This window comes from Gavia stellata, chromosome 4 (genome assembly GCF_030936135.1).
Source record: "Gavia stellata isolate bGavSte3 chromosome 4, bGavSte3.hap2, whole genome shotgun sequence".
Taxonomy (NCBI): Eukaryota; Metazoa; Chordata; class Aves; order Gaviiformes; family Gaviidae; genus Gavia; species Gavia stellata.
The window spans coordinates 63,986,361-64,010,922 of NC_082597.1; the positions used below are offsets into that span (position 1 = coordinate 63,986,361).

At 41.3% G+C, this 24,562-nt stretch overlaps 1 protein-coding gene across 1 annotated transcript in view; it reads right to left on the reverse strand.

Annotated features, from left to right (window-relative positions):
• TRIM24 (tripartite motif containing 24) overlaps positions 1 to 22,684 on the reverse strand; it is a 60,644-nt gene extending 37,960 nt beyond the window's left edge. The window contains exon 1 of the mRNA XM_059815932.1: positions 22,312 to 22,684. Within this exon, the coding sequence (XP_059671915.1) occupies positions 22,312 to 22,684 (373 nt within the window). The remainder of the gene's footprint in view (positions 1 to 22,311) is intronic.
• Between the last annotated feature and the right edge of the window lie 1,878 nt (positions 22,685 to 24,562).

The window sequence follows — 24,562 nt, forward strand, 5'->3', positions numbered from 1 at the left end:
AAAAAGACTATTTTTTACATTTTTCAACAGTGCCAATTACAAACCGCCCTCTGTTCCCTTGCTGCTTATTCTCAACCCCGACAAAGCGCAGCGCTCTGGGCCAGCACAAGTGACTGAGTCAGTCTGTGTACGTGTTTGGGAGCGGGGTATAGACAGAGAACAAGACTGGCAAACTGATTCAGCCATGGATGTATTTCTCCTGCTCTCCCAAGCTTCGCCTTCAGCCCCCGATCTGCTTCACTGGCCAAATGCACCACTGCTTACACTGAAACAACACAAGAAGCAGCACAAGGATGGGAAGGGGCCAACACTGCCACTGAAGTTTAAACATGGAACCACTGTCTTTGAAACAGATCAGTTGTATTAAGCGGAGTTTTTAAATCAGCTTGAATTGAAAACACGACAGGTATGGAAGGGGCAGGGGACAAGTTAGGAAAGGTACTAACAAACCAAATTAGGAAACGTACTAATGTAAACCAAGTGTTGCATTTGCATTTTCACCAACAGCTTATTGCCAACTACCTGTTCAAGAGATCGCTTAGAAATTCTAGTCTGTGATGGGAGAAAGGGGAAAAGGAAAACTGCCCAAACCTCTCAAAATCCTCTTGAAACTTTTTCTGTAATTCCTTATGCTGTCTAGCCTTAAGTCAAGGTTTTCTTCTGCAACTGTGTGTGGGTAAATTTGCTTTTGTTATAATCCTGGATTGACAACTGCTACACAAATTAGTTTGAAAACAGGTTTAGTCAACCTCAGGACCGTGGATCTATGTGAAAACACCTAATATCATGATCTCCGTGTAACTGTTATAGCCAGGTTGTGCTGTTACGCATGCTGCTGGCAACACAGGCCTTTTTGGCACAAAATGCAAAACACACAGCCAAGCAGCATTCCTTTCAGGCCCTTATCTACTATTCTTGTTGTATCCGAGCCTCTTTCAGTAACGTACTGAACAATATAAACCACATGTGGTCTTTTCCGCTCCACTCTCCAAGTGGGAAATGGGAAGGTGCAAGCAGAGTGCTCTGTACATGTTTTTTCATGCGTGTTGCATTTGAAACAAAAGGGTCATGGCAAATAACAGTGCCTAACAAATTCATGGAGGTTCATTTCAGAACTTCAATCTAGCCACCTCGAAGAGACACTCTCGCACAGATATGCTGCACCTCAGCACTGGAATTTCTACCCACACTCCTTACCAGTAAACAAATAGTACAGTGGAGTGCACCGTATAATCATCACATAGTCCTGCAGAACACAGTTAAGGAGCTCGCAGTTCACCAGAACCCACATAACTAAGAGAGACACTAAGTTCCTGGGAAGGAAAAATACAGTTTACAATGAACCCAGAATTGAGAGCTTCCTATGGGAAAACAGAGGCAGAAGAGGAAAGACAATGACTATTTTGGAATTAAATGGGAAACATAGATAAATACAAAAACAATGTATTCAAAGTTAAAGAAAGAACACTGATTATATTCAAGACACACACTTTAATTTAGCAAAGCTCATGGACAAACATACCTCTGTTTCAACATTAGCATTTCTACTGACATTATCAGGGTTACCTGTCATAATTAAGTAGCAAAGCTCTATTTGGAAATAGTAATTTTCAGGTAAATTCTTTGCAATACTAGTTACAGAATGCAGCTTTTTGTATAAAATGATAAAACTACACATAGGCCAAGCAAAGTTTTCAGCCATTCATCCAATACAAATTGTACAGTTGTCAGCTATCACAGATCTGATGGGATTTAAGTCAGTTCATGTTATTTAAGTTGCTTACAGCCCAAAATGCATCAGCACAACCTTAAGAGTACACACCCATAAAGGCCAGGCTACAGAAAGTCATAAACAAGAAATATCGGGAACAGGAGCAGGAAAGTTACTTGATTTGTTCAGTATCTGTTTCTGGAGATGACATATAACATTTCATTTTTTTCATGTGCAGAGCCCTCTTTTAGAATAAGATTTGGTCCAGTAACATGGTGCATTGGGTTTACATATCCAGGTTTTGGTAATGGGGGGCGAGGGGGACCTGCAGGGGTGTCATCTGTGAGAAGACACCAGGGATTGTCCCCATGTCAGACAGAGCCAATTCCAGCCAGCTCCAAGATGGACCCACCACTGCCCAAAGCTGAACCCATCAGCAATGCTCGTGGTGCCTCTGTGTACGTGTTTAAGACAGGGTAAAAAAATGCTGTGTGACAGCAGCTGGGAGAAAGTAAGAAAGATGTGAAAGAAACAGCCCTGGAGATATCCAGGTCAGTGAAGAAGGAGGGGGAGGAGGTACTCCAGGTGCTGGAGCAGAGATTCCCCTGCAGCCCATGGAGGAGACCATGGTGAAACAAGAGTGTTCCCCTGCAGCCCATGGAAGACCACATTAGAGCAGATACCCCCACTGGAGCCTGTGGAGGACCCCATGCTGCAGCAGGCAGACATACCCTGAAGGAAGCTGCAGTCTGTGGAAAGCCCACGCCAGAGCAGGTTCCTGGCAGGAGCTACATCCCATGGAGAGATGCCCATGCAGGAGCAGGTTTTCTGGCACGAACTGTGGCTTATGGGGGACCCACACTGGAGCAGCCTGCTCCTGAAGGACTGTGTTCCCATGGGAGGGACCCCCACACTGGAGCAGGGAACAAGGGGGGGAGGATGGAGTGGCAGAGAGGAACTATTATGAACTAACCACAACCCCCATTCCCCATCCCTGCTCTACCACTTGAGGAGGGGAGGAGGTAGAGTCAGGAATGAAGGAGTGAAGTTGAAGAGTGGTATGAGGGGGGAAGGGTTTTTTTTATTTTTGTGTTTGTTTCTCACCATCCAAATCTATTTAATTGGCAATAAATTAATCTTCCTCACATTGAATCTGTTTTGCCCCTGATGGTAATTGATAAGCAAACTACCTGTCTTTATCTGTCCTGTTGAGGGGGAGGGGAGAGAGAGCAGCTTAGTGGGCATTTGGCAGCCAGCAAAGGTTAACCCACCACACATAGGTCTTAGAGGGAGACCTTAATGGTTTTGGGATTTTTTTTTTTCTTTGATTGTTTTTTTTTGGTTTGTTTTTTTAAAGCTAAATGCTTTAAACTAGAATTCTGTCTTAGTTGATAAGAGAAGTGAAGTGGATCTGAAAGAGAACATGGTTTGTATGGAACTTTGCAGGTTTTATATGGAAAAGACAGTGCTCTGTCATGTTGCAACCTTAGAGAAATGGACAAAATACGTAACTTCATGCCAATTACAGTATCTGTACCACTTTGGAAGTCTAATACAGTTTAGAATCTTGCTAATCATAGAGATACTATGTTTCTTCCTTTTCCCAAGTAAAAAGGACTCTGAAGAGTACTGAGACAGTGTCATTGTCCTCAAACTAGTCTACTAGATGACACCATATACTACAACAGCTTAAGAGAAATTTTATTTAAAAGACAGGAGAAAAACTCAGATAGATACATGCTGGAGTAGAGTCTTTTGGTATCAACAATAAAAATGGAAACAGTATACAATAAATATCAGCATATTATGACTTGACAGTTTTAATAGATTATTCCTACCATCTCAAATCATATTATTTATAATATATTTTGTATGTACAGTGATGATTTGATAAAGGAATCGCAGACAGGGTTTGAAATCCTTTTTTCCTCATCTAGTTTTCCAGTACAAAGGCTTAACTCAGACCATGGACAAGTATCCCCTCCTAGGTCCTGTGGTAGCAACAAAACACAACACTGCACACTAAGGATTACTGCTCTCCCCAGCCTACTAATAGAGGAGTTTGACCTCTTTTGGTACTTAAAGAGTCAGGTTGGTTTAAAGTCATAACTGGCAAATAGTATTAAGACAGATGGCTGAAGCAAACATACGAGCACACATCCAAGCTTTTTGCTAACAAGCCAACAGGTACTGTAGCAAGCAATTAACTCTAACTTTTTTGAACAAGCAAAAGGACAATTATATTTTCCAAAGACATTTCTGCTCGTATTTCATCAAAGAGTTACAATAACATACAAGAAGTAAATGCAATACAAAGGCAAGTTAATATAGCCCCAGCATTTTCTTAATACATTCCATGTATGTATTTGCTTTTAATGTTCATTGGTACACCTTTTTTCCTCATAAACACTTAATTACACTTTAAACTGTTCCTTAAGCATGCATAGAATGCAATTCCTAAATTAACCTCTGAATTAATTAACATTTCCGCCATTGAGTCCCCCTGCAAGACACTCTCCTAGTACTACAATGAATCAAACTTTTTTTTTTTTTTTAAAGTGTTAAGGTTTGGAAGCAATCGTGCAACAGCTTTCTAACCATGCTTATTTTATTGCCAGCACTTCCTTCCTCTTGTTTCAAGACATCTGCTTGCTGAATTGTGCCGCAATTGAATTTAGTGCTTTCAAGGCTGGGAACCCTAGCTATTATACTATGGTCTGTTCAAGAAAATTCAAATTCTGAGTAGCAAGATATTAAAAGCCATTTAGTTGATTTCCTATTTTCTTATATAAATTAGTAAGGAAAATAATTCATCCTTTAATGAAACTACAGGAGAAGCATACTATGTCATCAAAACAAGAATGACATTATTGCTTTAAAGTAAAAAAAAAAAATCCCCAAACTATTTTACTGTTCATACCCCCCTCCCGCCAAATACCCACAGTTTTGGTACAGTTTTGATCAAGTACATTACCAAGTCAGACAAACCTAGTATTTTCACAAGAAAAACCAAAAAAACCAGGATCTTTAAACAAACATTGTCAGAACAATTATAATGCAGCAGCATCAGAAACAGCATCAGATTCAGGTTAGCATTCTGGCTAATGCTGTTCAGGTTAAGCACATTCCTGGATTGTGAGGCTCTACTGTTTATTCTGATTAAATTGGTGGTAAGGGGCACCTCTAATTCCACATTAATGTTCTGATGCTGAACTAATCAAGTCTAAAGAGCTTTGAGATATTTGTGTGTGAATTGAATAATATTGTCAGGAAGCTTCCAAGACCAAGTTATATTTATTGAATGATTTTCCTTCCTGAAGATTCCCTGAAAGAAGACTTGCTATGACAGCAAATTGCCAGAAATAAAGAGTTGACACTTGGTATTTTTAATGTCATTTCCTTTCAGAATGCCTGATGTTGCACTACACTCTAGAGACACAGGGAATATCTGAAAAAAAATCAGATCTAATATTACTTAAAAGAGGAAACAAGTTGAGATCAAGCTACCTTTCCTATTCCTCCTCAGAGTGTGTGGGGATGGGGAATTGGGCAAGGGTGACCTCACATTGTCTTAAAATTGCCTGAAGTAGCATCACCTACCATCGTCTACTTCCTGCAGTTTAAAGGAAAAAAATACCAAAGAGGATCCAACAGCGACTCCAGCACACCAGGGCAGTTACAGGAGTAGTTAACCAGGGACCTTCAGCCAGTTGTTCCATTTTGGCTGGACTTACTCTTCCCCGATTGCCTGTTTGTTTCAAACCCTATGTTTCCCTCTCAACCTTTTGTCAAGCTTCAGTCAGTTGCCAGTGATTTGCCATCCTTCCTTCCAATTTAGAACATTCACTCCTACAGAACCTTGTTTCTCTAGTGGTAACAAGAAACCTGTTTTCTGTTCTAACTATCATCTGTATTATTCACATCAAATGCAATCTACTGCTTCTAGCCCTGTAGTGCCCATTACAATGGGGCAAATGCAGGGGGAAGAGAACCAAGAAAAACCCACGGGATTCATCTGTAAAATAATTGAAAATTTCAGTGTGTTTGGGCCTGAAGCACCACAAGGTTTAGTGGATATGAACCCAAAAAGAAAAAACATCTGAGAAGCAGAGAGCACAAAAAAACCCCATATACAGTTACAAACAGGTAAGGTTCCTCTAGTCTTAGCACTTACTGAATCTTCAAAAGGGTAACACTGCAAGGGATAAGATAACATGCATTACAATGCTTTCCACTGAGAACAGTCCCATTTTACATGAGCTTAAATTTTCAAATTTAAGAAACCTAACAAGAATTGCATAGTTTGCTCTCTTTTAATAACTGATTATTACATAAGTACCTTTATTCAAAGGTATAAAACAAACCAAAAAAATCCATCCTCTATCAAGAAGGAAGAGAGGCGTGAAACTGTTTCTCCTCCTGTCTCTGCACACTGATGCAAGCCAAGGGAGAACCTAAGTCTAGGTAGGCAGTCCACTAAGCTTTGAGAGTAGGTAAGTATTTCCAATGTGTTAATTTGTAACTGTTAGTGTCTAACATGAAATCACTGCAGGAAGTAAGATTTTAAAAGCGTAGTTACCTGTTTGTTCTTGCTCAGAAGAATGAAGTTCTCAAGTGTCGTAGGATTATTTTGACAAAAATAAATCCTAAAATTTTTATTTTTTTTTTAACGGAACAAGCATTTCCAGAGTGCTCCAGTGGGCAGGTAAAAAACATTATGGAACTCCTCCCAATTTAAGTAATCACCATCATGATTATCATGAGGATGGTAGGGCAACATTAAGTGATAATATCCCATATTTTCATCTACTCCTTTGTGCCAGGATAGTTTTTCCACGCAGTTGTATAGTGAGCTGGATCAAGAGCACATGGCTCTTGAGTAGGGGGAGTAGAGGGGAAGACCTGCACCCTTTATAGCACCAGCACCTATTAATATAAAAATCAAGCAACTGCGGAGCCTTACGTTTTCAGACTTTGCTTGAACCAAGTCTGCACACCACACCGGTAACAAAAGTAACAACGCTGGCTCCCCTGCCCATTCACATCTGTCCCATGCCAACACAAAGATTGATACTGCCATCAAGGAGCTGGATTACGGAATACGATGTGGATTAAAATGGGGCTATGCCGGGAGGGAAGAGTTAGTTTCCATCCTAAGAGTTCTCACTGGCTACAGGCTCACAATGCGTATGCCTCTCCAAGGAGTGCTAGCCTGCCTTTTAGACATGTAGGGGAACCACAGCACATTCTTACTCTTCTTCACAAGTTACACGCTGCATCCACAGCAATGTCATCTCAAGCCGTTCAGCAGAATGGATTTATGGCATATACTGTTATTATTTCCAACTCAGTTCTCAATTTCCCGGGAGTACATTCCAGACTACTGAAGCATCCTGAGACAACAGGAGGAGACTGCTCTGGTCTGCCCCAGTTTCGGCTCATTTGCGTCTTCACTGTAGCGAACAGGTTTCAGAGACAATTTAGTAAAGCCACTGGATAATCATTTGTAGATCCAAAAGGGTATTTTTGTATACAGATGCAAAGTGCTTTACTAAAAAAAAAAAGGAGGGCTTAAGGGTTCCCTTTCCTTAGTACAGATCAGTCAAAAAAATACTAGTTTTGTGAAAGAGAGCTCTCTTTATTAAACAGAGTGCTTGGAAACAACTGGTAACTAATTTTCCCTAAAACGACATAGTCATTATAGAATAAATTAATTAGGCTTGCGTAAGGCAATTTTCCTCAGTTTTACAGAAGTCTTGTTTGACATTTTAACAATACAGATTTCAGAACAGAAAATATTAACAGCGAGTCAAACATACAGTTAAAATTTTTAAAAAACGGACAGGCTAGTTAACATTAACAGAAGGTATGTTAGAGACTGAAGACAGTGCCAGCTATAAGATTTTTAGCATAATGACACAGAAAATTAGGGCATTTCAATTACGACCTACAGAATCTTTTCTCCTCTCGCTGCGTATATAGACTCCATTAATATTTGCAAGTTTTTTCATTAAAATGCATGGGGTTGAGGGTAAACTGGTTATATTTACACAGGTCATGTTTTTCTGTTAAAAACAAACACTTAGAAAACTTAATTCGAGAGACGATATCATGTGCAATAACGTCTCAAGCGATTTTAAAAGTAATTACTGCTTTCCTCTTGTTTCTCACTAAGCCAATACTGCTGCTGCAAAACTGGCAACTTCTTCAAACCAGTTTGTGCCAGAAAAAGCTGCTCCTATCTAGTTCTGACAGGCTGCTGCTGCTAGTGGAGGGGAGATAGGTTAAACCAACAAGACAGCACATCTCAAGGGGAAACTGGCACTTACTGCCAAAACACAAACATTCAAAGCAACCACCTTATCTAGCAGATAAGTTTATTAAAACCTGAATGCTTTATTTACCAGCCTTTAAAATGTAAATAGATGAAAATCAGACAAAGACGACTAACTGTAATCCCCCCTCTGGAAGAGTGTTACAGGCCAGTTTTTATGCCGCAGTGCATTGACTTTCCAAGAAAGCACTGCAGAGCTGAATTAAAATATTTCAGCTGCTCTCTGAAATGGTTCATTGTTTTTGCTGTATATGTCCAATCTTCAAACATTTCAAATGTTGCATATTAGACTTCTTAAACTGTAAATTTTGCAAGGGCTGACTCTCCAACCACTTCTGAATACCTTAAGAAATTCTGAAGGGAGAGTTTACGTTCACATCCAACCAAGGCTGTCCAACGCATTTCCTTCGACAACACAATTGTAAGTGTCATAATGGTAACAAAGGGAAATACTGCTATTGTGGGATAGACAATATTTAAGTATAAAGATGATGAATAAAAAACCCCACTGCCTTGCAATGAACATGCTTAAACGACGATGCAGAAGCTGCCAACAATTATGCCAATTGTCACTGCTGACTGTGAGGAGCATTTCTTTCATCAAAATTAAAATATATTCTTTCAAGTCCTGAAATTGTCAAGTATTTCTAACTTACATGTAATGAATTCAAGCATACAAGATGCAAGGATTTTTTAAGATTCAGTGACATTCTTGCATCATTTTCTCTGAGCAGCCTAGTATTTAATTTTTCAAGTTGCTAACATTTTGAAACTGGGTTTAATGCTGTCTAGATTCATATATTATACTGAAATACCATTTTGCAGACACTCTAGGTTCCTGTCAACAGCGCTCAAGTCCATTGTATCCATATGCTTCTGGACAAGGAAATTAATACTTTTCTCCCTGAATAGCAACATGTTAGCATGTTGTCATTACTATTCAAAAAAATATCACTGGGGTAAAAAACATCTGTTGCCAGAAACTCTGGTAAGGAGATGGACCCCACCTTAGAGCTGTGAGCACGACACAGCTAATAGTCATTTCTTTGTAGCAAGAAATTCCATAGTCTGGTCTTCATCTTTTAGACTTATCTGCTACCAGCTGATGGTTCAGTAGTTGGCACCTATTACCAGATATGATCATTATAAAAAAGTAGGTAAGCAGATTATCATTTGGGCAGTTGGAACCAGTCACAAGCCAAAGAACTTTTGTCTTCCTTTCTAGAAGACACTGAAGGAGTTGGCTCTTTTTAACCCTTTGTTGAAAAGATGAAAACTATACTCCAACACGTGACATACTTCACTGTTTCCCCCATTTCCCCATTTAGCCCTAGATACCATGATGTTCCCATCAACACTGAGCAGATGTGAAGATTAAAAAAAAGCCTTGAAAAAGAACTTCTAAGAATCTGGACCACATTAAGGGAATCAAGTTGGAAGCAGTAGTGGGAACATTAGGTAACAGGCTTTAGTCAGAGTATTTCTGGAGAAATGTTATCCAAAACAGGAATGCTAATGCAATTCAAGGCCTTTGGCTAGCTCATGTTACTCCCTCTCTTCTTCAAGTGCTCAGATGCACCCTTACAATCTGTTCTTTCATGAGTCTCCTTCCATTCTCCATATGATCACTGCTCAATAACTGGAAGCTACCTATCAGAACTTGGGAAACTAGCTTCTTGGCCCTCATTTTTCAAGCCACTAGCCTCAGGGGAGCAATTCAGGTGCCTAAACAGACATATCTAATTTGAGGAGGATATCCTGCCTAGCTTCCAGCTACTATTCCAGAAGGAAATAAGTCTCCTGTGGATTCTACAGTACATCTGCCAGCCCTTTTTTGAATATCACAGGCATCCCAGAAATTCAGAAGTGGCAGAAGATAGTTCAGTTTGGACAGCTGAATCTCAACTTACATGTCTACTCTATTTGACATATCTTTGCTATTGTGATTTCAAATTCCTGGTGGAAAATAAAACTGAGAGGCACACAGAAGATCTCTTATGTAGTACCCAAACAAACTGCAGTCTGTAGCTCCAAAGGAAAACTTGGTTAAAATCACTGAAGTGTCAATATTCAGAGCCATCAACTTGTTAACTGCAGTGCTTGCTGCATCCATCTACTATATGGATATCTATTTTGAAATTCTCCTCAAGGACAGACTTAGAGTTCAGAAGTCATCGATACCTCTATTATGTTTCCTTCAAAATACAGATTACAGTGATGTAACAAACACAATGAAAGACTCCGTCAACTTTATCCATAAGTTGTACATGCAGGGAATGGATGTTCCAAAGCACACAGAAATAATATGCTAATTTACAATAATAGGTTCTGCCTTTGTTTAGGTCATTTTGTTTGGTGAGGGTGTGAAGAGAAGAAGAAGAAAGGGCAGGCTGATATTAAAAAATAGATTTTTTGCTAATTAGTATCTCTTCAATATATTCTTCAATGACAATATGATAATAACATATTTACCACACAAGTACAATGCCCAGGAGATCCCCAACAGTGAGAAAGAGGAATTTAATATGTATTTCTCAATAAATTCTGAGTATTTATAAAGGTGCACTTTTAATCTGTGATGAAATTAAGTCTGTTATATAACAAACACTTTCATTATTAACCTGGTAATATTTTAAGGATTGCTAGATTTTTATTATTTTTAAGCTTGCTGTTGACAGAGACAATGAAAGGCACAAACAATTTTTTATTAAAACTCCTGCCCTGATAAATGTACTCAGTAAGACCAAAAGAATAAAGATACTTCTTATTTCCTGCAGTTTTCATCAGATAGGTCTGAGTGCTCTGCAAGACATTATTATTGGAATAAAAAAGTAAAGGTTCAAGCCATTTAATTTATTTGAGCAAAATAACCCCAAGATTCCCAAATCCAGTCTACTCTACTTGTTATATTCAAAAGCTGTTTAATACTAAAGCTTGTAACATGCAGAATTTTTGCATCTATAAAAAAGTAACTCTTAATGGCAGCACAGAAATAATACTGATTTACTATGCCAAAGTGACTCCATAAAGTTAAACTTTGCACTTCAAAGACGGATAAAGTTTCTTTGCACTATTGCCAAATTTTAATACCTTGGGTGGGATTCACGTAAGTGTTGATTTACATGAAGTTCCCTTCATAGTCAATGCAGACCTAGGTAATATAGCTAGGTCATGAGTCGTCTCATCCTTAAAGCAGACATCTACACTTGGTCAGATGAATCATACCTTAAAAACATCCACTTCTTTCCAGTAACTACACTAATATTCTTATCCACTATTAGGCATCCAGTTCAATTGCAAGAATCCCTCCAATATTCTAAACCCAGTAATTACAGAGGAGAATGTCCTTCAAGGTATCTGGAAGTTACAAGCATTGAACTTTTTGGGTGTAGATGTACAGGAATAAAAAGCCAACCCACTTATACTCCTCTGTTATATGTGTCCAGTATCCCACAGCATTGCCATAAGGGTTTAAAAAGAAAGGTGACTAGCTTTTTCCCAGTTCCCACATAACTTTAAGACTACAAAGCTGGAGCAATATATGCATTGTGAGATCTACACTGACTATACAGCCTCCAAGAACCAGCATTAATTAAGAAGCAGTGTTGTTCCTTCTACTCTGATAATGCATTAATATGAGAATCACCGCACGTAACTAATAAAACTTATTCCTTCTGGGTTGAAGAGATGTGCTGATTGATCAAGTAAGAACAACAGTGATTTCAAATAGCTGACCCACAGCTCTCAAAACAGCAGGTTAGAGGCAGCAGTGATACTACTTGTGTTCCCACTGCCTATCTCCTGATATTCTCTCTTGTTGTAACCTGCAGTAGATAAATGAACCACGAACTAGACCCTGTTGGCTGATGTGAACATCCACATCCACTGAAGAAATCTAGCCTTCCTACGGTTTCCCCCATTTCCCCAAAACTAGAGAAGAGCTCCTGCAGAGGTGTTTTCCCAGCACAGCACTCTCTGTACTAAGAATGAAGCTTAGGGAAATGAATCTTCTACCAAAACTGGTCTTCATAAATGCAATTTACCTGTCCTTCAGATTCACTTGATCTATTTCCACCTTCTTGTGCCATACTGCCTGAAAGAACTGATCATAAATTAGTTTAGATAATAAAGTTCTGGAAACATTACACTTGCCTCCAATATTAGTTTCAGAATGAACTAGGATTATACTTCTATTCCTGCTTTATTTTTAAGGAATATTCACATGGGTTCAGCCATGGCATTGTGGTTCTTAACCTACTTGACTGGCATAATAACAAATAAAAAATAAAAAACCAAAATCAACTTTAAGGCAGAACAACAGCTCTTCTGGCAAAGGTTTGAAGTCAGGCATCCTGCAGCTCATAGCACCTATACTATATTCTCAATAATTTAAATCAGTCAAAAGGCAGCCAAAGAAAACCTTATTAAATCTGATCACATCCCAATGGAACTGGAAGCAGGGAAAAAGAAAAAACCCCACACAATAAATACAATCAGATTGGAACACAATACAATAATACTGTTGCTAAATGGACTTTAAAAGGATGCAAGATTAGCATTTAGCTTCTTAAAGAATCCAGACTACATTCAGCTCTTGCACAAAGGAGGGAAGAGGACTGTCAGTTCAATCCAATTGGGCTGCCCATATACAAAGTCTCCTTCATTTTGCCAAAACAGCTTCTAGAATGATTATTTTGAGAAGAGATCTTTGGCCTCGTTGAATTTAAACAGCAGTGATACTAATCTAGGAGACATATGAGCTACCATAAACTGTGGCTTTGTTTCTAAGTTGTATCTGGTCCCAGTTATAAGGCCATTTCTAAGAAGAAAAAGGCAACAGAGGACTGTCTCCCGATCTGCATTTGAACCTGCTCAGTCCATCAAGATACACAGAACTTTACTGATGGTGTCAGTCCCAACAGTTTATACAACAAATACTTATTTGGCAAGTGGTAAGAGCAATTCTGGCAGGTCATTCTTAGGGTACAGAATAAGACCCTCTTGCTGGGTTTTTTTTGTTTAATCTTCACTGCCAGAAGATGTGGAAAGACCACAAGCCCTCCCGTACATTCCGTCCCAGGCTCTTCTGAACACCCTTTCACAACATTGGACTCTGCCTTTACTATGCAGCAGGGAATAACCATTCTATTTTACAGCTTGGAGTATAATATTTGAAGAAAGAGCTGCTAGCATCTCTGGACTCACATTCAGGTAGACTACAGGCAACCTACACCTACATTTATCCCAGGAAAGAATTCTATGTAACTATATTTTGAGATAATACTTACTCAGGCAAGGTTTAAAGCATGACCTCTGAATCCACATTTGAGTTTCTTGCATAGAGAAGGGACTGAGGAAATGTTAACTAAAGTCTCTCAAAGGAGATCAAGTTCCTTCAACTTTTGATTAAACTAAACCATCAAAGTATTCTAAATTATTTTGGGGGTTTCAAAGAAAGATTTGCTAGCCAGGGGGTTATATCCTCATAGTCCCCACTCGCTACCAGCAATTGGAAGAGAAAACAGAACTATTGAAGGCCAACTAGTCTGTAGTTGGTCAGGTCAACAATTCACAGGCTAAAACAACTGAGAACAATAGCTTCTAATGCATGATGAAAGACCCCCAAACAAGACAAAAGCAAGTAAGGAACAGAACTACTGAGGCCTGATAACCAACTGCTTAAACAAGCAAAGGTACTACTGGAACTGGGAAGCTGTAAATACTCAAAAGAGCTAAACCTGAAGTATGCTACCTCCAAGATTTCAACATTCCCAGGACATTTGCCATTACTGAGGTCCTGCTATCAGACACTGCGTATCATTACACAGCTCTATATTCATTCAAAGCAGCTTGTCTCCTAAATAGACAGTCTTTATCTCAGTTTCTGACTGATCAGTCACCCACTACCCTAATTTATCACTTTGGGGCTAGGGAATGCTATGAATTTCAACTTTTACTTGAGAACTATTGAAAAAATAGTTACAAGTCACAGAAGTTCTCCAAAAGGCAAAGATGATTCAAAGCTACTTCCACTTCTCTTTAAACCAACTGACTAAGAGGACAGGTAATTTACACTCCTACATTACTTCAGCAAGTAGTTTATCCATTTTAAAGCAGAGTCCAGGTTGAAAAAAGTATGTTTCAATTCAAGCTTCTGCTGTTCAAGCCAATCTTGCATACTACTCATTTCCAATAAAAGGCCTGTTGGTGCTGGGCTGTTTTACCAAGGCACTGTACCTTGCATTTAAAATTAGAACCTTGCTCCCACTGTAAAATGTCTTATTCTCCAGCCCCAGCAGAGTGCTGCAGCCCTCTACCACTTTTCCTACCTATGCATTCCCTGCACAGTTGCCAGTGTTCCCTCCCCTAACCAGCATCAGTGTTAAAAGTATCCTGACATAGCAAGTTCAGCAGCAGCCTAAGCATAACATGAACTTCTGCTAGGGCTGGCTTATAGCATTAGTTCAAACTTCAACTCCACACACCTTTAACCATGTTGTGACTCTATAGCAGATGCCTAGAAATAAATGAAGCAGATTAAGTGAACTTTTAAGTTTATTACATGCTTTCTGAACTCAAGTAGGCATCCTAGAAAATACATGGGGTTTTTCCAAGTCAACATTTATGTAAAAATAGTCCTGTTTCTTTTTTAATATACGCACAGTACAGACAGATGTGTCAGCTCACTGGGAAAAATATACAGTCACTTTTCAATGAGGTGATCATTTTAGTTCAAAGGGTATTTCAGCTACAGTCTTGTTCTATTCAAATCGCACTATATTCACTTGAGGGACTACGGTAGAAAGGGGAACTCAACACTTAAAAAAAAGTTGCCGGTGGCAACTTATGCATTAATCAGAAGCAGGAATCTTTCTACAGTCAGAAAGCAAATGACTCAGTTCTCTTGTCCATATACTCCCACTTATGGAGGGTTTAGCACTGGATTTGCAGATTTCTTTTTTGAAATGAGGATGTGCCCATGACCCAAATCCACTGTAGAAACAAGGGCCCTCAAAACCCATGAGTGCAGGTCAAACAACTGAGCCTTGCTTACTGTCTTCCTTTTTTTCCATTGCCCACTGATAAACTTCAAAAATAACTAGAAAGCTTGTTTAACATCAGTCCTCTATTATAAGTTAGTAATGTATGCAGGGCAATACACAATTTTCTCCCACATAAAAGCTTCAAATAAGCACTGAAGCACTGGAGAGACAGTATCAAGTAATACGGAACATTATTTTGCTCAACCTTTGGTCTCATACCTGACTTTACAAGACACATTCTTGTTAAGAATGGTGCAATTTTCTTAGCTACTTCACACAACTGTTTCATGCTTTCTTTGATGGTAAACATTTATGTTTTTATACATTCTTTCTGGCCACTAGAAAAAAATAGATATTTAGTCAGTTCAACTATGACACTGATATCTTCAAAGCACATTTGAGCTGCAAATACATAGTTTAAACAGTAAATGACTCCATAGCTACCTAATTGCTGAGGTAAATTTTAACAGCATGACTGGAATTTTTCTATGAAAACAATTTTTCTGTGACCTTTAAATTAGCCAAAGAAAAAAGAATACATCATTAAACTGTTACAGCAGATAAAAGTTAAACAAGAGGTAGGAAGTCCAGTAGGAGATTTTGCTACTATTCACAATTCAGCCAGATCATCTGCATAGGTCCACAATGCAATCTACAGGCCCATATTCACTTGAAGAACCCTGCCTGACCAGCATATTATTGTTAGGAAATCAGTGAGAACTACTGCATTTCATCTTATTGTAAAAATCTTTTAAAAGTCTAAATTTCCAACTTCAGAAATAACAGATTTTTCATAAACAGTCAGTTATTCATACTGAAATACAGTCACATTAAAATTCATTTTAAATTCCTTTTGGTTTTCCCCTGTCTTGTTTTCAGATTAGATATAATGGGCAGAACACCAGCTTCACAAGTTTACTGTTACTGGGAAATTCCACTAAATAATATGGAAATTCCACCTACAGCATCTTAACACAAACTTGCACAACCCTGGCATAAAGCTTTTCTCGTACAAAAGACCAGCTTCTTTAACAACACTACATTTAGAATCAAGAGTTTCACCAAAACTCCTTAAATTTAACAAACTGTGTGAAGCTGAGTGAACATGGCCACTTTGTAGTGCTCATGTAAGTCAACAGGCCAAGCGAAAAGCCTGCTGCATGGCCTACTAGCTCCTCAGTACATATCTCTAATGAATGAGCTAGGCCACAAAGAAAACTCTCCTTCCTCAACTTGCCTCTTAATGAACATATGCACCATTATTTTTCCCTCGCTCTTCAGACAAGTCATTTTCTTGAGAGGTATCTCCACCATATGCATTAAAACAACCCAACACATCTGAGAATTTTCAATACATTAGTATATATTTCCTCTCCTGTTACCTTATGATCTAGGATTCCTTTCCATTATTAAAAGTACTAATTGCTTACCAGAAACATTATAAGCTAATTTTGTATCAGAACAGACCTAGGTTGGCCTCAGAGGATTTAAATCTTCACTTAAAAAAAGTTTCACACAACAGTTCAGCTATTTTCATAACTTCTACTGCCTAACTTCCAAAAGGCTTCTAATTCAAATGAACCTGGCTACACCACTGCAGTTGTTTTAACACTCATCTGATGTTTCTGATGGCTTCAGCTTTTCAATCTCCCACTTTCCACTGGTGAAAGAAGCAAGAATGTAAATGCATCTAACCTACCCTCGAAATACTATTCTGTAGACATACATAAGATAATAAGCATATAAGATATGCTTATATTAGTCATATATTGGAGCAAGCATGATTAAAGCTTCTTTCAGCATCATGCAGTTGTCCACCTTACTAAAGACTGCATAGGTATGTCTACCGATTTTTGTGGAATTCCTAGTAGAAAAGAATGCAGGAATTTTTGGCAAATATATCCTCTACTTCAAATTACACTTTTACAATTAGTATCATATCCCATCATATGTATCTTGAGACCATACCTTTTTCTAGAAGAAAGGCATTATGATTAGAAAAATAAGAACCTTCTCTAGATAGTTTACCGATTAATATTTTAAGTTTTCACTAGTTTCATGACAAGAGGTTTGTCCATTACAGGCTATCAAAACAATAATATTATATTTTGCCTCTAACAATGCATATCTGAAAAGCATTTAGCAATCTCTGGGGCACTAGGAGTTTTCAAAGCAAGCACAAATCAAAAAGAGTATGAAAACTAGGCATATCTTTCCTATACATATTCCTATAACATATATTATTTTCAAATATCAGCACTCCCAAATCTCCTTAAGTTTGTTACAGGTTAAACAGTTCAGTTCTTGATGGCACCACAGCAGAAATAAGACTTGTGAAAAGATGCATAGATGTAACCGTATATGTGCAAGTGTGAGTGCGTATCCACACAAATAAAATACGGACTCTTTGTAATGGCGAAGATGGAGAGAATTCACTTTAAGCAAGTGGCAATATGAAAGATGAAATAGAAATAATCATATGTAGCAGGCAGATTAAAAAAAAACTTAAGTCTTCTTAGACTACCAAGACCTGGAAGAAACATTGATCTTCACCATAAGAAAGCTCAAATGAAGTTGTTATATCCTTCAAACTAACTAATAAGGATCCTAATCATTATCAAACTGAAAGAGGGAAAGAACACATTACATATAAAGAAATAAGAAAACCAAGATAATTTCAAAAGCTGTATTTTCAAGGTCAAATGAAAGGATGACATCAGGAAGCCCAGATATCAAAATCAGATGAGAGTCTGAAAGAGTTTAAAGCTATCTGGATAAGGACTGACTGTGGGATATAATAAAACAGCAGATGCCATCCGCATACATGAGGGGATATCAAGGGTTAGGTCTTCATTCCACGCCTTATAGACCTCCAGATTGTATTGGTAAACAAGTATTTCTGGGTATTAATGAGCTGAAATACGAAACATGAACATCACTGAAATCCTTGTTTAGTAACTCTGAAGTATTTATTCCTTAATTAACTGCAAGTATCAAACATATTTGAGTTGTTAATCTGGACATTCCCCAAGAATTTACATCCTGGGAGTGTCCAAACATTACATGCTTTTAACAGCTTCATACAGATTTGTTTGCTAGTAGGTTTGTCTACAGATAAAACAAAGAACAAAAAAAATTTTCCTCTACCATTTTTGGTATTAACACTAGTAAGATTTACTCATGATACCTGCATAAAACTTTGCTGTGCATTTTCATTCACAAGTTTTTGCCCACACCGGTTCCCAATCTATTTCATGTACAGATTGATGATAAAGAACAAACAAGGATGTTTAAAACTTAAATAGTTTTATAAAGCAATATAATCTCAATCTATAACTTTGCAGTTTTCATGTACCACTTTCACATTTAAAAATTCCACAAAAAAAGTACTCTGATGTCCAGACACTCCCCACGCTGTCCTTTAATTAAGTATAGACTATTACTTGACTAGCCATTAAAGCACCACCCAGAACAAAATTTGGACAAATGGCAGATTTCTAATAACAGCCATCTTATATGCACCAGTTATAACTCGCACAATCAAACAGTAAAGAATAGATATTTGAGAAACAAAAAGAAAACACATACGAAGTTAGCCAAGATATTTAGTAGCAGTGTCTGTAGACGCTCACTTACAAGCTAGTATCACATTTACAGACCCACTCTTGCAGGATTCCCCATAGTTTGTAACATTCTGTACCCAGCAACCCATTTTTTGGCAATGCAACAATAAAAATATCACCTACATCAAATGAGTTGCCATTGGACATTCAGAAAACAAGCAGTGAGTTCTCCAGTGCTAAGACCATTGAATTCTGACACAAAGACCATTGAAGTCTGACACACAGCTGATTCTACAAAACCTTAAACTTCAGGAATGGTAGAGAGATCAGAAACTCCAAGTTTTCTTTTCTATAGAAACCATTTTATTTACTGCATGTGGCAGTATAGAGTATATCCATGTGAAACAGCCTTGCCACCAGCCTGCCTTTGCAGGAGGAATACTGATTAACATCCATCCCAGGGAACTCCTTCGCGTGTCTTGACACTTGTCTTTGCCATTAGCCATGCTGAACCCTGTATTCAGGTGAGCAACACTTGAATTCTTAATTCACTCTAGATCCTTAAGCTTGAAAAAAATTTTCACAGCACTCCTTTATTAGTTGTAAGTATCTTTACAGAAAGAGAGCAAACAGTCTCCCAAGTAAACTTGTCTACATGTCGGAAGTTGAAGGCACACATTATTCTAGTAAAGCGAAGGACTGTTTCTGCTTGGAAACAGATTACTGAAGACAAAAAAAACATATCCAGATTATACTTGAAACTCAGTTCCTCTTTAGCTACCCGTTTCTCAATTAATTTGGGTATCAGCAAAACACTCCATCTCAAGGCTGGCTCAGTGAAGCACTTAGCAAATCACATCCTCTCCTTTGTTCAAAACAGACTCCTTTCTACCAATCTTTCTTTTTGTGCAACGTTACTGCTCAGCACACGTGCATAAGCAGTCTGTCTGCTTATCTTTCTGGAGCTTTTCATAGTTTGTAATTCTACTGTGTTCCTTACCTTCCAGCACAAATAGCTTCCTTGCTGTTTCTTCAGTTTAGTCACAGTAATCTTGTAATTTACATCATGAGAGGCATTTACTGTCCAACTTTCTAAGCTTATACTCTTCAGTTTGTTTTATCAGGTTACTCCTCAAACATTTTTCACAACATATTACCAAAAGAGGTGACAGATTTGCACTGTTTTGTCCTTCCTTCCCTCTTCTGAGTATTTAAGAAGCCCTCCAACCATAAAATTTTTTCCTCAATATAATCAGCTTTAGACACTGACACCTTTTCTTCTTTTTTCCAATCCTAACTTAAGTTTACAACTTTTTTTTATATCAGTTGGAGAAGAGAAAGCAGCCAATGCACATCATCGTTAGGCCTTAGCTTGTTAGTATACAGCGACTGTCATTTCAACTGGGCTAAAACCATGACAAGAAAAGACGTAAAGAATGTGTCAAGGAGAGTGTGAGATCTAGACAAGTTTCTTCTTCCTATTGGACAATGAATGGTAGTGTGGAAGCATGAAATAACTTGAAAGAAAAGTCAACAGGGTAAAAATAATGTCACCAAAAATAGTATATCTGTAAATTTGTAGAATGAGGAGGAATATATACTGTATAATTCATTCATACAACAACCAACATAGTCAAAAGGAGGGAATAGAGTTACAAGTTTACTGTTGCTACGATTCATTATTTTACCTATCATTTGTCCTCTCAAGCAGATGTTTGAATAGCATTAATCTTTTCATTCTTACGATGCATCTCATTTCTTACTCAACTACAGACACCCATTTCTGCTACATTTAAATAGAACATCTGGGAATTGAGCTATGCTGTTCATGACCTCAAAACTCGTAAGGATGATGATTGTATTGTCTCTCAGCCTATATTACAACCCCTGAACTAGCTGCATCTCTGCCCCCTTTCTCATTTCCAAGTATCTCATCTTGAAATACCTCATCATACATGGAAGTTTGTGCTTTTTGTGTTCCTCTCATGCAAAACTTCACAGTTGTACTCATAGATGTATGAGCAGTAACACCTCCTGGATCGACCAAGCTTAAGTACACTGGCTTTGGGTCTCACCGATTTTTCCCATTCTGGAACTTCTGACTAGGCAGTCTGGCTACTACATAAATTACACGCTAAAATTAAAGACTGAATTAATATACTAACACAGACCTCGATGTAGATGAAGAGGCTCAGCATATCCTGTTAATAACATACTCGGAACTTTCTCAGATATTCTCAGGCAAAGCTGTCTCTCCAATTGTCCCAAATACTCCTTTCTCTCAAGAGGGTGTTCCTTTACGAATTGCTGCAAAGATTTTGCATATTGAAGTTGTAATCTTTCCGGCCAGAACTGCTAGCGGGACGGTAAAGGTTTCCTAAATGTATTTAAAGGACAATGGCCAATACCTGCTTAAGAATGGCCAATCTGGAGTTACTACTTCTTTATGTAGCATTTTTCACTTGAGCCCCCACTACCCATCCCAATAAGCACAACCTCCACTAATACCTATAGAGAAGCTCAATTTCCATCACATTTCCTCTTTTCTATTCAAGTTTCTCCAGGATCTTCACCCATTTCCACTAAAGGATGCTTGTTTGCACCTTCTTCTAAGATGAAGTTGCCTTTAACAAAATTAAAGTGACTCACTAGACATAAGAGGGCTAGGAAAAAAGGAAAACGTTATGCAAGTACTTTCAGATTGTAGGAGTTTATTGCACATCTTTTACAGCAAGATCTATTTTTATTTTTTTTTTAAACACCTTGACACAAGCTACTACGCCAGTACATGAGCTTCCCAAAACTTCCTCGCGGCATTCTCCCTTCAGCGCGACAATTAAACAAGTAAGTTTTACAGGAATGCATTACCAGACCCATCCAGGCCGCCCATCACGTGCCCAAGTTTAGTGCGTGTCCGCACTTGTCACCGCCCAGGCGCTCGGACCCTGCCCGGCTGAACGCCGCCCAAAGGGGACGGCACCTGCCGGGCTTCCCTCCGGCTGAGCTCCGCACCGCCACAGGAGAAACAGCACTCAGAAAAGTCTGTTTTCTCGCTACGTTTGTCTGCCTTCCTATCACCCCCTATTAAGGTCTTCCCCCGGCAAAAGGCAAAAGCAAGCGCCGCTGTGCGCAAAGCCCCGGCGGCGCCCAGCGCGGGAGGCTGCCCAGGCCGCCCGCGGCCCCCGAGGCGGGCCCGGCCCCGCACCCACGGCCCGAGGCGGGGGGGGAGGCGGGGGACGGCGGCGGGGGACGGCTCCCGCCGCTCCTCTCTACCCACACACACAGGTCCTGGGAAAGTAGAATTACTGCCCTCCCTTCCGAGGTGGGAAATTTAAAAAAAAATAATAACAATTTAAAAAAAAAAAGCCACAACCCCCCCGCCAGCCTTGGCGCTGGCGAGCACCGCCCGCCCCGAGCCCGAGCCCGAGCCCGAGCCCGCCCGGACAGGTCCCTGCCCCCGGCAGCCCCGCGGCCGCGCACCTGCACCCGCCCACGGCACCCGGTGCTTCCCAAGCTCCCTTCGCGACAGCTCCCCGCCCCCCACGTCTGTCGCGACACACTGGGGACGGGGGGGCGCGGGGTGGAGGGGGCAGCACCCCCAACCACGGGGGCCGCGGGCAAGGCGGAGGGAAGCGGTCGGCGGCAGAAAGGGCCACTTACCGGGCGTGCAGTGCAGGGGTGAGGCCGGCGAAGAGACGGGTGAGGAGGGGGGGGCCGGCGGCTGCGGGTCCTTGGGGGTGCCGGCGGCAGAGGAGGGAACGGCGGGGGGCAGCATGAGGTAGCGGTCGGGCTGCGGCAGGCAGCGGAGGCAGACCGAGTGGAGGCAGGGCAGCAGCTTGGGCCGCCGGCTCTGGATGGGCTGCCCGCACACGCCGCAAGTGTCCAACAGGTTGAGCGGGGCCACCTCCCCGCCGCGCTCCGCCGGGCCCTGCCGGCTTTCGGCCTCGTTCTCCCCGCTCAGCGCCGCCGCCCCCGTTCGATCCGCTGGGCAGGGCCCCCCCACCGCTACTACCGCCGCTGCCGCCTCTTCCATTGTCCTGCGCCGGCCGCCGCCGGAGCGCCGAAGGGAAGGGAGGAGAGGGGAGGCGAGGCGAGGCGAAGCGGGGCGGCCCCGCCGCTTCCCGCCCGCGCCGCTGCCGCGCCGATCCCCGCCCCGCGCGGCCCGCGGTGTTTGTGTGCCTGCCCCGGGAGGAGGCTGCCCCGCCGCGCGACACGGCCAACGGCCGCCGCACCCCGCCCCTCGCCACGCTGCGCTCCGCGCCTCCCCCCGCCCCGCCCCCGGCCTCGGCCCCCGTGCCCCGCCTCGCCGCGCCGCGCCACACCCCCTTCGGGGCCACGCCCCCACCGCCTACGTGCGGCGAGCGCTTCTCCCGCCCCTCCCCCACAGGAACCAGCCCGTCCGCCGGCGGAAGCCCCGCCCCGGGAGGCCCCGCCCCCAGAAGCCCCGCCCCCGCCCCGCCTTCTCCCCAGGCGGCTGGCGGGGCCGTTCGCGCCGCTGTGCCTTTTGGCGGCCTCGGGCTGCTGCGGCGCGGTCGTGTCGCCGCTGCCTGTGGTGCCGGTCACCCACCGGCACACACGCGCCACCTCCCCCGGGCCCTGCGCCCCACCAGCCCACACGCGCTGCCTTAAAGGCTTCTTACCGGCCCCGCTGGAGCCCATGGCCCTCTCCGACCCTGCCCAAAAGACCGTCCTCTCGTCTGGGTCGGAGGCCTGGGCTGCAGCCAGCGGCGTGTGGGCAGCCTGGCACGGGCCGGGTGAGAGCCCACCGTCCCTTTGACAGGTTGCTGAAGAGGTTGTCCTCCCCAGCCTTACGGGCGGGTGTCTGTGTAAATTTTGGCCCGTGTTCGGTTTGGCAGATTACATCTACGCCGCCATGCGCAGGCACGTTACCGGACTGAAGCTAATGGGCGATCGGTCAAACTGAAACAGTATGGTGGAAAAGTACAGTTCTGGTTTGGACGCAACATTTTATTGAACCAAATGCTTTAACTTCAGTACACGTGCAGACACGAAGCACTGCTTATTTATTGGTCACAGGTCAATCGTATACCCATCCGAGCTCCACAGAATATTCCAGATGCCTGTGCTTAAAATCCCAGCATGGCCAGAGCGCTTCCCGCTTCCTTGCAATCCCATCAAGACCCTAACATCAGACCTGTAATAAATAGGAGCATATAAAAGCCGTACGTGACAAAAGACTAATTTCTTCAGCGCACAGAACGGCGTACAGGAGCATTGTCATGATTCAGCATGTCTCACATCCATAATTTACCACGATAAGAGGAGAACAATACTACAGGTTGTTTCAGGGGTGGAAAAAAAGCAGATTTGGCTTTACAATGAGGAACTGTTAAGAGATAAATGTCATTCCCTGCTGAAGAATGTCAACAGAGGGGACAAGCCATACCTTCTCAACTCTTGACCTGCCACCACATAGGGAAAAAATGTCACCTGAAGCAGTTTCCTGAAGCACACCTTCTGCCTCCCAGTCCAGTTGCCTCCCTCCCTTTGCTGAGATTCACCAAGTGGTTGGGTAGAGGCCCATCGTCCTCTTTTTCTGATCCCACACGCACCAGCTTGGCTATCCAACACCTTGCAATGATGTTCTAACAAGTCCTTGTGAGGGAAGCTAACATGCTGAGAGCATGTAAGTGTTAATGATGAAACGGGTTCAGGAATTAAAGCTAAGGAGGTACAGGTTCCATAAGGTGAAAAAGTATCAAAAATGCCATTAGAATGGGTCTGTTGGGGAACAGGCGATAGCTGAAGTATGTTTGATTAGTTTTAATAGCAAACATGATTGGCAAGTCAGTGAATAATATATTTCTGAGGGATGATAGCAAGTCATAAACTCATCAAACTAGTTGATTTCTGTAACTAGTATAAGCTGTTTCTCCAATAGGTGTCAACA